Source organism: Sminthopsis crassicaudata, chromosome 1 (genome assembly GCF_048593235.1).
Source record: "Sminthopsis crassicaudata isolate SCR6 chromosome 1, ASM4859323v1, whole genome shotgun sequence".
NCBI classification, from domain to species: Eukaryota; Metazoa; Chordata; class Mammalia; order Dasyuromorphia; family Dasyuridae; genus Sminthopsis; species Sminthopsis crassicaudata.
Window position 1 is genome coordinate 629,383,156 of NC_133617.1, and position 17,489 is coordinate 629,400,644.

A 17,489-nucleotide genomic window follows, 5' to 3' on the forward strand; every position below is an offset into this window, starting at 1 on the left:
AAATGTCTTTTTTTTTTTTTTTTTCCCCATTAAGGATTATACTTTGCTGGGAAAATTACCCTATATTGTAACCCCAGCTCTTTTCCTCTATAAATTATAGTATTCCTATGGTCTTTCAACATAGTAATTGCTAGGTCTTGTATAATCTTTATTGTAGCTCTATGATAGTTATGTTCTTTTTTTCTTATTGCTTCTAATATTTTCTCCTTTACCTGGGAGCTTTGAAACTTGGCTCTGATATTCTTGTAAATTTTCTTCCTGGGATCTTTTTCATGTCGTTAATGGGGGATTTTTTTCTATTTCTTCTTTGCCTTCTTGTTCTACAAGCTAAGGATAATTTTTCTTGATAATTTCTGATAATATTTATTAAGATTCTTTCTTAAAGCATAATTTTCAGGCAACCTGACTATTCTTATATTATTTTCCCCAATTTGTTTTCCAGATCAGTTTTTTTTGATGAGTTATTTCACATTCTCTTCTATATTTTTTGTTCTTTTGATTTTCTTCCTCCCTTCTTTCCCTTTCTCCTTCCCTTCCTCCCTCCTTTCCTTACTTCCTCCCTTCCTCCCTCCTTTCCATACTTCCTCCCTTCCTCCCTCCTTTCCTTACTTCCTCCCTTCTTCCCTCCTTTCCTTACTTCCTCCCTTCCTTCCTTTTTTCCTTCTTTCCTTCCCTTCCCTCCTTTCTTTCCTTTCTTTCCTCCCTCCTTCCTTCCCTTCTTCCCTTCCTTCCCCCCTCCCTCCTTCCCTCCCTCCTTTTCTTCATCCAAGGCAATTGGGGTTAAGTGACTTGTCAGGGTCACACATCTAGGAAGTATTGTGTCAGGCTAGATTTGAACTCAGGTCATCCTGACTTCAGGACCAGCACTCTATCCATTGTGCCATTTAGCTGCCCCTTATTTTATTATTTCTTTGGGTTTTAGAACATCTTTAGTTTCCCTTTGCCCAGTTCTAGTTTTGGGGGGAATTATTTTCTTCCTTAAGGGTTTGGTTCCCTATTTCCAGTTGACTGACTTTATTTTCATAATTATCTTGGATTGCTCTTATTCTTCCTTTGCCCTCCGATTTTTCCTCAATCTTACTTATTTGATTTTTAAAGTCCTTTTTAAATTCTAAGAATTCTTTTTTGTGCTTGGGACGATTTGATGTTGAAAAAGGAATTGGTAGTTTTTTTTTTTTTTTTTTTTAACTCCATTATCTTCCTTTGAATATGAACCCACACCTTTAAGAACTATCTATGGTTGGGTTTTTTCCTTTGCTTGCTCATTATTATCATTATCATTTATTATTATTATTTTATCTTATTTTATTTTTAGCAGCTATTAGTGTGTTCAAGTTCTAGCCCTGAGGTATGGGGAATTATGCCCCAAATCCCAGGTCCTTCTTACTGTTATTTTCTGAGGTCTATCCTGGACTTAACTTTGATCTCTCCTTATCATTCCCACAAATGATCTTAGTCTCTTCTGTCCCTTGGTGGCTGCAAACTACATTGGTCCTCTTTTCCCAGATCATAGAACCAGGGACCTTGCTTCCTTGCAAGCTGGATCTCTGCACTCTACCCTTGCCCTTCCCCTTCCCCCTCAGCCCAACCACTGCCCTCATTATGCTACTTCCTTCTTTCTGGTGGCAGCAGTCCAGCCCAGGATGTGTTTGTTCACTACAGCTGTGCTTGCTGTTCCTCAACTCTGGAAAGTCCTTAAAACTTCGAGCCTTTCAGACCCCACACTTTCCATGAAATGAAAGTTTCTAAGGTTGAGGCTGCTTTCTAACCTCAGCTACCTCCAGGGATTGTTGTTTATTCATTCCCCAGGGTCAAGGAGGCCTCTGGCTTTCACTGGGCCCTCTGCCCCCAGAGGTTAGGTCTATCTTAAGGTCTTCTTAGGTTGCTTTAGAAGAATAGCTACTTTACCTTGACTTTTGTTTATTTTTGCTGCTCTACATCCCCTCTGAGGCAATATTTTGCCTTTTTCTGTGGAGGAAATTTGGAGGCCTGAAAGTTTTCTGACCTACTCTGCCATCTTCTCAGACTCCTGGGGAGAATATGGAAGATTTTTTGTAGGAGTTGGTAATTGAGCTGACGATTCTGGAAAGTTAAAAGGGTCGAGCTAGGGCTTGTTGGGAGTGAAACAAATTTCAAGTAACTTACAACTTATCCTCCCTTTCTTCAGTGTTAGAACCATGCCATCCTGAAAGATAATTGTTGAAATATCTGGGGAGATGAAGATAAAATAGGAAAATGCTGAAGTCCTTTATAACATGAAAATTTGATTAAAACATCACATTTTGTCTTCTAAACTTCTAGAACAACTTTGCAATAGTGTTTTGTATTTGCCCCAAGATGGTTAATTTTCACCCATCTCTTTTGCATTCCCAAGCAGAGGCAGTATCACTATGGCCAACAGCATGACTGACAGCCATCGTCGATTCCTTCAGGTACTGATGTCTAATGGAATAATAGATGCAGCTGAGGCAAGGAGGTTACACAGATTTTTCTGTGAGCAGCATAAAGGTGAGTATGATTCATTGGAAATCTCAGAGGTAGCACCAGGGTGGTAATTAGTGATTAGTTAAGTTTTGGGCAATGGGAAGCCATTAATATTTGTTGAGCAAGGAACGGGTATGATAAATATACACTGTAAGAAGGATTGGACGGGTAGAGATCTAACAGGCCATTGAAGAAATTTAGGCATCACGTTTTTTTACAAGGATACTGGAAGCTGGAAAGGAAAGGAGGGAATAAGTGAAAGAAATATTCTATGGAGGGAGGACTGATGGGATTTATGAGATGAAGAAGAAGGAAGAGATGAAGATGATTCTAAGGTTCTGAGCTTGAGATCCTTGGGAGATTGGTTAGATAGATAGAGATAAGGAAGTCTGGATGAGGAACAGATTTAAGGGTAAAAGATTGACAAAGAACCATTGGTTTAACTTTTCAAGTAAATATATATTGATCAATAGTATATGTAGACCTTATGGCAGAACAGAAGGTAATGTAAAGAAACCATAGCCTTGGCCTTTAAGATTTCATTTTTTTCTTAATTCTTAGTCTGACTTCTGACCTCAACTTTTCACCATAACTACTCCCTCTAAAATTATCTGTGATCATCATATTGTCTAATCTAATGGCCTTTTCTTTGTCCTTATTTTTCTTGATCTTTCTGCAGCCTCTGTCTGATATTGATGTTCACCCTCTTCTTTTTAATATTCTTTCCTTTTTAGGTTTATTATTTCCTGGTGGTTCTCCAATTTACTTCTCAGTATTCTTTGCCGAATTTTCATACAAATTATACTTACTAATCATGGGTGTTCCATAGGGTTCTTTCCTGGACTCTATTCTCTTTCCCCTCTACTATTTCACTTGAATGTTTCATGAACTCTTTTGGATTCAAGAATCTCTATGCAAATGGTTCTCAGATCTACTTTTCTAACCCCAATATCTCAGGTGACCTGTAGTCCTATGTCTCCAACTGTCTATTGAGCATCTTAAACTTAACATGTTCAAGAACAAACTCGTTCTCTTATCCCCCAACCCTTTTTTCTTTGTAATAATGTCTACCATTCTCCCAGTCACCCAGACTCACATCCTGGACTCCTACTCTTTCACTGCCATCCCTCTCTCCTCACCATTCCAGTCTGTTGCCAAGGCCCATCAACCAATCTTTGTGATGTCTTCCACACCCTTTTCTCCCCTCTCACCATCCTAGTACAGGCCCTCATCATCTCATTCCTGGAAGATTACAGTAGCCTGTTGGTTGATCTCCCACCACAAGTCTTTTCCTCTTCTAGTATATGGTTCCATTCAGTTGTCAAAGTGATCTTTCTGAAGTGCAGGTCTGTCTGATAGTGGCTATGTTATTAACTTTGTAGTGTTCTGTTCAAAAAACTCCAATGACTCCCTGTTCTCTCTAGGATCAAATAGAAAATCCTCTGTTTGGCATTCAAAACCCTTCATAACTTCCCTTCTCCCCCAACCTTTTACTTGCCTTACGCCTTTTACTCCCGCCCTGTTCCCCCAGTCCATATCCTGTGATCTAATGACATTGGCTTCCTTGATGTTCTTTGAACAAGTCACTTCATTTCCTGACTCTGGGCATTTTTACTAATTGACCTTCTTCCTTCCCCTCCTCCCCCCTTCCCTCCCCCTCCATACCCAGAATGGTTTTTTTTCCTTATTTCTACCTTCTAACTTTCCTGATTTCTTTCAAGTCCCAACTATAATATTATCTTCCACTAGAATCCTCCTTAATTCTAGTGCCTTCCCTCAGTTGATTATTTTCAATTTTTTCAAATTTATCCTGGATATATCTTGTTTATACATAGTTGTTTACATGTTATCTACCTCATTAGACTGCTTCTCAAGAGCAGGGATGGTACTTTGCCTTTCTTTATATCCTATACATTTAGCATAATGCCTGGCACATAGTAGATATTTAATACGTATTTATTGACTGACTGATAGACTCTAGGAATCTATAGTGTAATAGATTTGTTTTTTCTTTTTTTCTTTAAAGAGCATTTTAATTCTGATCTCCTATTTCAATCCTAGGCCCTTTTGGTAACATTTCCTGTTGAGCTCCAAAATAAAAGTGCAGGATGTAAGCATTAGTGTTGGTTTGGGGGGGAGTTTAACAGCAGCCAAGAGGAAACCATTTGATGACATTGCTAAGTCTAAAAGTACTTTTTGCTTGCATTTGACCTTTGAAATTATGATCTACTTTAGGAAAGTACTTTAGAATTTGTCCTTAGATTAATTTATTAATATTTTTTCTTGGCTTTTTGGAGCACTAGAAAGATGTTAGAATGGTTAGAGAGCAGATTTTGCAAATATGTTTTTTCTTCCTTGTTTGAACAAAAAGCTTGTGCTCTGTGCTCAGCTCTAAGTGCAAAGGATTTGAGAAACTGGAGAAATTCTATTTAAAGTGAAGCTAACACTGAGCAAAGCTAATTTTGTCAGTTTTTCTTCTGTTTGAACATATGCCCAGGAAAATCCCCTTTTATAATCTGGAAACACTATTCAGTTTCTGAGAGAAATTTGAAATAAAGGAGAAATTGAAACTGTAAATTATTTTTACAGAAATGACAGCCTATCCTAGAGTATTTGGACAGCTTTTTAAAATGCCACCTGCTATGTGATATTAATTTTGGATCTCCTTTCTCTTTTGTCTTGTCTTTCACTTTGGAAATATATTCCCAGTCTTTCTGACAAATCTGAATTATTTTTGGCTTGGCCATTACAATAGCCCACTGAATAGTATTTCTATTTCTCTGCTTATTCTCTATTTTTCATAGTGATATATAAATTATTAAATTTTTTTTGTGTTCCAAGAACAAAAATAAACATAGGGATATAATTCATGCAATTGAGGCAGCTAGATGGCACAGTGAATAGGGCACTGGCTCTGAAGTCAGGAGGACCTAGGTTCAAATCCAGCTATGTAATTCTGAATTGCCTCACACATACGCAAAAAAAAAAAAACCAAAAAAAAAAAAACCCACCAATAAATAAATACACACAATTAAACTTTTCCTGCTTTTGAGAGCTTATATTCTCATGAAGGAAGACAGCCCATGAAAGCATCTGAAAGGATGGAGGAATATATACATGATTACATGGCATAGAGATGGCAGAAAAGAGGCATTTAGAACACTACATGAAGACAAGATGAGTCTAAAATTGACTTATCAGAGACTGACTCTCCAAAGTCAGAGTTAAGATTATGATGGGAGGGAGATTAAGATGATAGCAGCCATGTAAGCAGCATGGTGCAGAGTTTGGAAGTTAATGTAATGCCAGATAATTCTCATGGCACTGATCATATCTTTTCCCTTATGCCTATCCTTCTGTGATTTCCATTAACTTACCAAATACAGTTTATATCTTTAGTTTGACATTTAAGGACTTATGCAATATGACACAATCTTGATTTTCTCTTCCTGTCTCTTAATACTCACCTTCATCTTCTCAATGCTTTAGAAAAAATGGACTACTTAATTATTTTTACCTATTCATGGAGTCTCAGAGTTGGAAGGGACCCTAGACAACATCTATTCCAACTTGTACCTAAATTAAAATTCCCTGGATAGCTTATTCAGTAAATTTTACTTAGCTTTTGCTTAGTGACATTCAGTGAATGGGGATTCACTACCACTTCAGGCAGACAATTCTACTTTTGGATGGTACCAACTATTAGGAATTGTTTTTTTCTTTTAAATATCATTGCCTATTTCTTGTTGTAAATGTTGCTTATTTACAACTTCCACTGATTTTCTTACAAATCTAATCTTGTCTTCAGATGAAGACAGAAACCCATTGTTTGTCTTTAAAATTTTTTTTTTGTTATGAACTAATAAACATTATAAAAAGAAACATTTCAAAAGACAATGAGCAAAAAAGGAGAACTATATATGAAATAATAAGTTTCTCTTAGTTTTTTAAAGTATACCTTAAATTTAATGTTGCAATAATAAATTTCTCTGTTTATTTGTGTCCCCTTCTAAACTTTTTTTGTTTTCTTTTGTATTTTTTACTGATTTTACTGATGCTCTTTTCTTTTTTTCTTTCTTTTTTTTTTTTTTTTTTGCATCTTTGTCAATATTCCCAGCAGAACAAATAGAAACTTTTTTTGACAGTTTAATAAAAACAAGCCATACTGATCATATTTCAAAATATGTCTTGAGGTAAGTGCTGAGATGTTAGAATAAAGGCAGCAATTTGCCTGAATTCTCCCAAATTCCCCTCCAAACAACTTAAAAAATGTTTCCCCAAATGTGACCACACAGCTAGGAAGCATTAAATATCTGAGGTCAGATTTGAACTCAGGTCTTCCTGACTTCACCCCAAATGAATTCTGAAGCCATAGAACCAATAAAAGATTGGGGCAAAGCAATTATCCAGCCCAGGATAACTTAGAAGGTAGTCAGGAAAAATCTGCTACATTGAGATGAAAGTGACACACTCCAGCACAGATCCTGCCCTGGCAAGCTAGCAGTTGCCTTTGGGGGTGACTGAGTCTGCAGTGGTAGCCTTTGGAGCTCTCAGTGCAGCGACAGTAATATTGGACAACTGGTCAAAAGGAGATTACAGGGGACCCTTTGTTGGCAACTAGGTGCAGGACCATGTTTTATTGCCCATTTAAGATTCTGGGTGAGGAGGAGCATAAGCAAGAACAGAAAACCTGGTTGCAGTTCCAGATGGAGAAGAATGCTTATGGTCACCCACACATGAGAGCACAGGCTAGGAGAACAGTGACTATACCTCTCCTTAGATCATACCATTGGGAAAGAACAAACTCTGAAAAAAACAGCAGCACAAAAAAATCAGTGTCATGCCATCCCAGGAGCGGAGCCCAACTTTGAGGAAAAATTAAAAGTCAAGACATAGTTTGGAAAAATGAGTAAACAACAACAAAAAGAAACTGACCACAGAAAATCATTATAGTGACAGATGATCAAAACACAAACTCAGAAGATAGCAGAGCCAAAATTGGTACATTTAAAGCCTCAAAGAAAAATATGAATTGGCCTGAAGCCATGGAAGAACTCAAAAAAGATTTTTAAAATCAAATAAAAGGGATAGTAGAAAAATTGGAAAAAGAAATTACAGCATTGCAAGAAAACTATATTAAAAAAACATCTGCAGCTTGGTAAAGGAGGCATAAAAAAATGCTGATGAAAAAAACACCTTAAAAACCAGAATAGGCCAAACAGCAAAAAAGAAGCACAAAAATTCACTGGAGAGAAGAATTTCTTAAAAAGTAGAGTTAGAGAAATGGAAAAGGAAGTCTAAAAGCTCACTAAAGAGAATATTTCCTTAAAATTAGAATTGGACAAGTAGAAGCTAGTAACTCTATGAGACATCAAGACACAATAAAACAAAATCAAAAGAATGAAAAAAAAATAGAAGAAAATGTGAAATATCTCATTGGAAAAACAGCTGGCCTGGAAAACAGTAGGTAATTTAAAAATTATTAGACCTAAAAGTCATGATCCAAACACAGATTCTAGACTTTATCTTTCAAAAAATTATCAAGAAAAAAATGCCCCAAATATCCTCAAACAAGAAGGTAAAATAGAAATTGGAAGAATCTATGTATCACCTACTGAAAGTAATCACAAAATGAAAACTCTCAGGAATATTTTAGACAGTTTCCAGAGATCCGAGGATAAGGAGAAAATATTGCAAGTATCTAGGAAAAAACAAATATTGTGGTGCCACAGTTAGGAAAACACAAGATTGAAAGATTGGAGGGAAGGCTTGGAATGTGATTCCAGAAGGCAAAGAAGTTAGGATTACATCCAAGAGCCAGGTATCTAGCAAACCTGAATATAATCCTTCAGGGGGAAAATGGATATTTAATAAAAGAAAAGACTTTCAAGCATTCCTGATATAAAGATCAGAGCTAAGTAGAAAGTTTAACTTTCAAAAATGGGATTCAAAAGAAGCACAAAAAAGTAAACAGGAAAGAGAAATCATAAGGTATTCAATAAGATTTAAACTTTACATTCCTATATGGGAAGGTAATACTTGTAACTCCTAAGAACTTTATCATTATTAGGATAGTTAGGAGTGTACATAGACAAGGGCATAAATGTGAGTTGACTATAATAATGATATATAAAAAAATTTAAGAGGTAAGAAAGAAGGATGATTATAGTAAATGACATTAAAGGATAAAAAAGAGGGATGCACCAGGAGAAGGGGAAAGGAAGAGGTCCAGGGAGGTAAATTTTCTAACATAAAAGATATGGAAAAGAGCATTTACAATGGAGAGGATGTTTGGTAGGGGTGGCAGACAATGCTTGAATGTTCTCGTCAAAATTGCCTCAAAGAGGGAAAAATATACATACTCAGTTGGATATAGAAATACATTTTACCGTACAGGGAAGAAGGAGGAGAAGGAGATTAAAAAAAGATTTGGGCTTGTATAAGGGAGGGTAAATTGAGGAAAGTTGTGATCAGGGAAAAAAAAAAACAACAACAACAAAACACTTTTGAAGAGGGTCAGGGTGAAAGGAGAGAGAGACAAGCCCACAAATAGTATGGAGGGAAATACCCAGTTAAGTGTAAAAAAAAAAAAAAAAAATTATATCAAATTTCTTTGATAAAGACCTCAGATATATAGAGAATTGACTAAGATTTATAAGAATTTAAGTCATTAATTGATAAATGGTCAAAGAATATGAATAGGTAATTTTCAAAATAAGTCAGAGCTATCTATGACTATATAAAAATGCTTTGAATCTTTATTGATTAGAGAAAGGCAAATTAAAAAACTCTGAGGTACTATCTTATATTTATTAGATTGACTAATGTGACTGAAATGAAAATGTCAGATGTGGAAGGCATTTGAGAAAATTGGGATACTAAAGTAACAATTATGCCATTCTGAGGACAATATGGAATTATGGCCAAAGGGCTATCAAACCATGCATGTTTTTTTACTTGGCAATAGCACTATTAGGTCTATATCCCAAAGATATATATTTTTTTAAGGACCGACATAAACAAAAATATTTATAACTTTTTTTGTGGTAGCAAAGAATTAGAAATTGCAGGGATGTCTATAAATTGAAGAATGGCTAAACAAGTTATGATATGATTTTGATGGAGTACTATTGTACTATAAGAAATGATGGCCAGCAAGGGAAAGTTAGGAACTTATATGAGCAAAATTACAAAACACTTTCCTCAAAAAAGTCAGATCTAAGCAATTGGAAAAAATTAAATGCTCTTGGATAGGCCTAGCGAATATAATAAAGATGACAATACTTCCTAAACTAATCTATTTATTTAGTTTTATACTAAACAGACTCCCAAGAAACTATTTTAATGACCTAGAAATTACAACAAAATTCATCTGGGAGAAAAAAGGTCAAGAATTTTAAGGGAACTAATGAAAAAAAATAAAATAAAATAAAGGTGGCCTAGCTGTACCAGATCTAAAACTATATTATAGAGCAGCAATCGTCAAAACCATTTGGTATTGGCTAGTTGAAATAGACTAGTTGATAATTGGAATAGGTTAGGTTCACAGGACAAAAATAGTCAATAACTATAGCAATCTAGTGTTTGACAAACCCAAAGACCCCAACTTTTGGGATAAGAATTCACTATTTGACAAAAAGTGCTGGGAAAATTAGAAATCAGTATGGCAGAAACTAAGCATTGACCCACACTTAACATTGTACACCAAGATAAAGTCAAAATGGGTTCATGATCTAGGCATGAAGAATGAGATTATAAACAAATTAGAAGAACATAGGATAGTTTACCTCTCAGACCTATGGAGGAGGAAGGAATTTGTGACCAAAGAAAAACTAGAGATCATTATATATCACAAAATAGGAAATTTTGATTATATCAAGGTAAAAAGTTTTTGTATAAACAAAATCCAGACAAGATTAGAAGGGAAGCAATAAACTGGGAAAACATTTTTATAGTCAAAGGTTCTGATAAAGCCCTCATTTCCAAAATGTATAGAGAATTGACTCTAATTTATAAGAAATCAAGCCATTCTCCAAATCCAAATGTCTAGTCATATGAAAAGATGCTCCAAATCATTACTGATCAGAGAAATGCAAATTAAGACAACTCTGAAATACTAATACACAGCTTTCAGATTGGCTAAGATGACAGGGAAAGATAATGCGGAATATTGGAAGGGTTGTCGGAAAACTGGGTCACTGATACATTGTTAGAACTGTGAATGGATCCAACCATTCTGGAGAGCAGTTTGGAACTATGCTCAAAAAGTTATCAAACTGTGCATATCCTTTGATCCAGCAGTGCTACTACTGGGCTTATATCCCAAAGAGATCTTAAAGGAGGGAAACAGATCTGTACATGTTTGTGGCAGCCCTTTTTGTGGTGGCTAGAAACTAGAAATTGAATGGATGCCCATCAATTGGAGAATGGCTGAATAAGTTGTGGTTTTATGAATGTGATGGAATATTATTGTACTGTAAGAAATGATTAGCAGGATTATTTCAGAGAGGCTTAGAGAGACTTACATGAACTGATGCTAAGTGAAATGAGCAGAATCAGGAGATCATTATAGACTTCAACAACAATACTATATGATGATCATTTCTGATAGATGTAGCTCTCTACAATAATGAGATGATCCAAATCAGTTTCAGTTGTTCAGTAATGAAGAGAATCAGCTACACCTAAGGAAAGAACACTGGGAAATGAGTGTGGACCACAACATATCATTTCCATTCTTTGTTATTGTTTGCTTGCATTTTTGTTTTCCTTCTCAGGTTACTTCTATCTTCTTTCTAAATTTTTTTCTTGTGCAGCAAGACAACTATATAAATACATATACATATATTGTATTTAACATATATTTTAACATATTTAACATGTATTGGACTACCTACCATCTAGGGGAGAGGGTGAGGGGAAGGAGGGGAAACGTTGGAAAAAGTTGCAAGGATCATTGTTGAAAAATTACCCATGAATATGCTTTGTAAATAAAAATCTATAATAATTTAAAAAAATGATGGCCAGGATGGTTAAGAAAAAGTTGGAAAGATTTAGATGAATTGATGGAAAGTGAAGTGAACAGAAGTAAACAGTGTTCACAGTAATAGCAATATTGCATAATGAACAATTGTGAATGAATTAACTCACTTTAAAAAATTAATAACATTAGAATAATATATAATATAATATATAATATAAAATATATCATATATAATATATAAAAATATTAATAATAATATATTAATAAATATTAATAAATAATATATATTATATATAATTAATAAATATTAATAAATAAATATAATTAATAATAATTAATAATTAATAAATATAATTAATAATAATTAATTAATAAATAAATATATAAAATTAATAAATAATAATATATAAATATATATAATATAAAATATATCATATATAATATATAATATAAAATATAATAATATATAATATAGAATATATGATCTAGTTAATGAAAATTTCAGAATGTGATTTTTTTTTTAATTAAAGCTTTTTATTTACAAAGCATATGCATGGGTAAATTTTTCAACATTGACTGTTGCTGCAAAACCTTTTGTATCAAATTTTCCCCTCTTTCCTCCCATCCCCTCTCCTAGCTGGCAGGCAGTCCAATACATGTTAAATATGTGAATTAACTTTTCTTAGCAATACAGTGACCTAAGATAATTCTGAAGGACTTAGGATGAAAAATATTGTTCACCTTTAGAGAAAGAACTGATGGAGTCTGAATGCAGATCAAAGCATACTTTTTAAGAAAATTGTTAAAGCTTTTTATTTTTAAAACGTATGCATAGATAATTTTCAGCATTCACCCTTGCATAACTTTGTTTTCCAAATTTTTTTCCTTCCCTTCCTCTGTACTCCCTTCTTAGATGGCAAGTAATCCAATATATTTCAAACATGTGCAATTCTTCTATACATATTGATACAATTATTATGCTGCACAAGAAAAATCAGAACAAAAAGGGGAAAAAATGAGAAAGAAAACAAAAAAGTAAGTAAACAACAAAAAAAGTGAAAATATTATATTGTGATCCATATTTAGTTCCCATAGTTCTCTCCCTGAGTGCAAATGGCTCTTTCCATCACAAGACCATTGGCCTGAATCACTTCATTGTTGAAAAGAGCCACATCTGTCAAAACTGATCATTGTACAATCTTATAGTTGCTGTGTAAAATGTTCTATTAGTTTTACTCACTTCACTTAACATCAATTCATGTAAGTTTCTACAGGCCAGATCAAAGCATACTTTTAAAATCTTTCCCCCTTTTTTTTTTAACTTGTGTTCCCTTTTTACAATATAGAAATATGTTTTCATAATATATATTTTCATAATATAGAAACATATTTTACATCACTGAACATGTATAACCTATATCAAATTGCTTGCCTTCTCTAGGATTGGGGAGAGGAGGGAGAAAGTACTTAAAATTAAAAAAAAATACTAAAAATTGTTTTCTCACTTAATTAGAAAATAAATGTTAATTAAGAAAACACTTGCCTCATTCCTTATTTCTAGTTTTTTCTCTTTCTGTGAAGAAATAGGAAGCTTGTTTCATCAGTAGGCCTCTTGAAGTCTTTCCTGATCACTGCATTGATCAGAAGTCTGAAGCATTTCAAAGTCATTTTTTCTTTTCATTATTGTAGGTGTTGTATAAGTTGGCTTAGTTTTGCTCATTTCACTCTTCATCACTTCTTATGGTCTTTCCAGATTTCTTTTACTTAAAAAATTTTTTTTAAAGCGTACCTTAAGTGCTTCAGTTTTCATAATTAGCTTTTTATTTCCCCAAATACATGCAGAAATAGTTTTCAACATTCATCTTTGCAAAACCTTGTATTTCAAATTTTTCTCCCTCTCTCCCCCTGCCCCTAGATAGTAAGTAAACTACTATAGGTTAAATATGTACAATTCTTCTAAACATATAATTTGTAGATTTTCTTCATTATTTCTTCAGTTGAGATATTTTTGCTTTTCCATTACTATTTAACTCCTATTCTCTTTTGAATAGAATTCAGTGATTTACAAATCTAATCTGCAAGTTTTCTTTTTAAAACTTTGAGAATTTAAAATATAGAAACCCATACCTATATCCTATGACAAAAAATAAAAAAACAAATAAAAACTCTTCAGCAAAACTAACTAGCAAATCAGCTTACTCTGATATTATATACACTATGTAGCACCTCTAGCTTTTCTCTGCCTCTGTAGAGAAAAGACAGAGATTCATTTTCTTATCCCTTTTTTGAGGATAAGCCTGGTCATTATAATTATATAATATTCAGTTATATGTGTATTCTCTCCTCTCCACTCCCTACCACAATTTACTTTGTTTTAATCATGTATAATGTTATTTTTGATTCTTTTTTCCTTTTTCATTAGTTCATATTTATGTACCTATGAATTCATGTTCATTATTTCTTTTGGCACAATAATAATGCATTATATTAATGTACCAAAGCTTATTTAATTATCCCTGGTCATTGGGCAACTGGGAACTTTGTTTCTAGTTCATCACTAATATGAAAAGTGCTATTTGTTTTGTTTTTGCTGAGGCAGTTGGGGTTAAGTGACTTGCCCAGGATCAAACAGCTAGGAGGGTGTTAAGTGTCTGAGGCTGGATTTGAACTCACGTCCGCCTGATTTCAGGGCTGATGCTCTATCCAGTGTGCCACCTAGCTGCCCTGAAAGTGTTATTTGTAAACATTTTGGGGTGTGTATGTGTATATTGTCCTTCCTGGCATCATTGAATCACAGATCTGGAATTAGAAAGGATCTCTGAGGCTATCAAGTCCACCTTCTTTATTTTATAGTTGAAGAAACTGAGACCCAAAGAAGTTGATTGACTTGTCTGGTGTAAGCTCCTCCCCACGAGTTCACAGGGGTAAAACTCCCCTAAAGGCCGGAACTAGAGAATTGTTAAGTACCGACTTAGCACTTAGTAAAAACCTAACATCTCCCCCTTTCTTTTGATTTAGAACATAGGGTGGTCATGACCTTGAAACATAAATCCAACAATATGGGAGGCATTACACATAATTGAAAGATTTATAGTGGGTCACATCCATTTGCCAGATTTCATTGGGTCTCAAACCACAAGGATTCTTCCCTGGAAGGAGTGTAGGAGCGTGGAAAAGAAGACAAGCTGTACAGCTTTTTACTATGCTCCTAGCTTCCTCTCTTGTTATTCCAAATTGTAAACGTAAAGCTTGAGCAGCCTGATGATATTTAGAATGAGATTCTTGTGCTTCCTGAAATAAAGGAATACTGGCTAACGTGGGTTAGAAGGCTATTTGCCTTTGAATTTCCATCAAAAATAGGACCTGGAAGTCCACTATGTGAGTGGACATGCAAGATATATATATCTTGCCTGGATGTTTTCTCACTTGCTCTTGAAGTTCCTAAAGAGCTGATAAATATTAGAGGCTGCAAATTTTATTTGGGCTGTGGCAATTCTTTGTACTACACCTACTGAATAGGCTGAATCAGTAATTATATTTACATTTCCTGGGTGATGAGTAAGAGCTAGCATGATAGCAAATAATTCATTCTGTTGAGTGGACTGAAAAGGAGTCCTGACTACTCTCTTTATCGTTAAATCATGAGAGTATACAGCACAGATATTTTCTTTGGAGGCATCTGTAAAGCTTGTTGGTCCTTTAAGAGGAACCTTAGAAACCTTTTCTTCAAAAATCCATTGCCAATTATGTAGTAGCCGGATTATCTTTAATGGAGACCCATGTGCAAGATTTGGAGCTGTGACCAATAAAATTTGCCATTCTGGGATGGTCTCACAGCATACATTAATTTGTGCATTAGTATAGAATGTGTATATTTTTTCCGGACTTATTCCAGATAATTGTATTACTCTCTTAATAGCTTTTAATAAAATTTTAGCCACAAGCACTGGGTAAGGAGTAAGGCTTTGTTCTGGTTGTGCTGGGAGGTTCACCCACTCAATCACACTGTCTCCTTGATGAAGGACTGCTATGGGTGCCTCTTTTGTAGCAAAAACTGATATTTCCAAGGGTTTTTGAGTGACTCTTTCAACCACATTGGATAAAGCCAGTTCAACTTCTCTCAAAGCCTCTTGTGCTTCTTTTGTAAGCTGGCATGGTGAATTTAAAGCACTGTCTCCCCTTAAAATGTCATACAGAGGTTGCAGTTGGTTGGTAGTTAAGCCTAACACTGAATGTATCTATTGGATATCTCCTATTAATTTTTGGATATCATTTAAGGTGTTCAACTTCTCTGTTCTTAAAGAAAGCTTTTGTACTGTGAGTGTCTTAGGATATACTTCATATCCTAAATATTGAAAAGGAGCATGTCTCTGAATTTTTTCTGTAGCTATATATAGTTTGTAGTACTTTAGTGTTTCCATGGTCTTCTGTAGACATGCTTCTAACATTTGTTCTTCAGGTGCATATCCCAAAATATCATCCATATAATGTAACAATATTACTTTTGGAAATACTTTTCTTACTGGAGCGAGAGCAGCAGCAACATACATTTGGCACATAGTAGGGCTGTTTTTCATTCCCTGTGGCAAAACTGTCCATTCATATCTTTTATAAGGCTCAGCCAAATTAACACTAGGCACTGAAAAAGCAAATCTTTTCATATCCTCCTTATCTAGAGGGAAAGAATAGAAACAATCCTTAATGTCTATAACCCAAAGAGGCCATTCTCTTGGCAACAGAGTAGGAGATGGAAGTCCAGGCTGAAGAGTTCCCATAGTTTCCATTTGTTCATTTACTGTTCTTAGATCAGTTAACGTCCTCTTCCCTATCCCCCATTAAGATACCCAATATAACAGCTTCCTAGAGTTAAGCTCTTTACAGAGGACTCAAGGTAGCTTGCTAGGACCCTTTTGCCCTCTGAGAAAGCATTCTCAATGCCAAAACTCAATTTCCTTAATAGGTCTTTGTAAAGTCCTGTTGTCTCCAGAGATTGTCCATCGCTCTCTGGGAGGAGATTTGCTGTCTCAACTGCCGCCAACTCTGACCTAGAGTAGAGACTCTTCTCTTCCTCCAGAAAACCTCCCCAGGTCTGGCCCAGACAAGACTCTCTCCTTGCTCAATGGTGTCTTCGTTTATCCTCCCAGAGAATGGGCGTGGGATAATGTAAGGGCTTCTGGGAAGAAATACTTCAACCAATGAACTTGCTCCTCCTAAGCATGTAAGCTCCTCCCCAGGAGTTCACAGGGGTAAAACTCCCCTAAAGGCTGGAACTAGAGAATTGTTAAGTACTGACTTAGCACTTAGTAAGAACCTAACAGAATGGGGTATATGCTCAGTAGTATTATCTCTGGGTTATAGGGTATGGATATTTTAGTCAAATTCTTAGCATGTTTCCAGAACTGGTGGAATCCTGAGCTCTACAAGTAGTGAATTTACCCTCCCTGCTCAATAGAATTTAATTTTTCCAATTACATGTAAAAATAGTTTAACCTTTATTTTTGTGAGGTTTTGAGTTCCATTTTTTTTTTCCCTCCCTCTTACCTCTGCCCTCCTCAGGACAGCAAGCAATCTGAAAAAAACCTGAGAAAGTAAACCAAATGCAGGCAAACATCAACAGAAAGAATGAGACTATTATATTGTGGTCCATACTCATTTCCCATAGTTCTCTCTTTGGGTGTAGCTGATTCTTTCATCATTGAACAATTGGAACTGGTTTGAATCATCTCATTGTTGAAGAGTGGTCTTAGTATCTTTTAAAGAAAAACTGTCCTATCCTAATCAGAATAGAGACAGGAGTTAGGATGTTGGTCCTACCATAGTATTGGTATGACTGTCTTTCCTCCAACAGTGACTCTTATGTGAGGTATCACTCAGAATTCTTTTGATTTCTCTTTTTCTAATTGAGTAAACAATCTTTTGTATGGTTAAAAATTTGTGGTTATTCATTTATCTATTTGGGAATGATTCTTGATCTTATATATATGTATTCGTTCCATGTATGTCTTGGATATCAGACGGCTTT

At 34.9% G+C, this 17,489-nt stretch overlaps 1 protein-coding gene across 5 annotated transcripts in view; it reads left to right on the forward strand.

Annotated features, from left to right (window-relative positions):
- NSMCE1 (NSE1 homolog, SMC5-SMC6 complex component) overlaps positions 1–17,489 on the forward strand; it is a 66,737-nt gene that overhangs the window by 6,435 nt on the left and 42,813 nt on the right. For 2 of the 5 annotated variants that reach the window (XM_074282791.1, XM_074282788.1), the window contains exon 2: positions 2,375–2,508. In XM_074282791.1, coding sequence (XP_074138892.1) covers positions 2,391–2,508 — 118 coding nt within the window. In that variant the 5' untranslated portion in view covers positions 2,375–2,390. The remainder of the gene's footprint in view (positions 1–2,374; positions 2,509–17,489) is intronic. The other 3 variants (XM_074282789.1, XM_074282793.1, XM_074282792.1) reach the window with 2 other exon arrangements.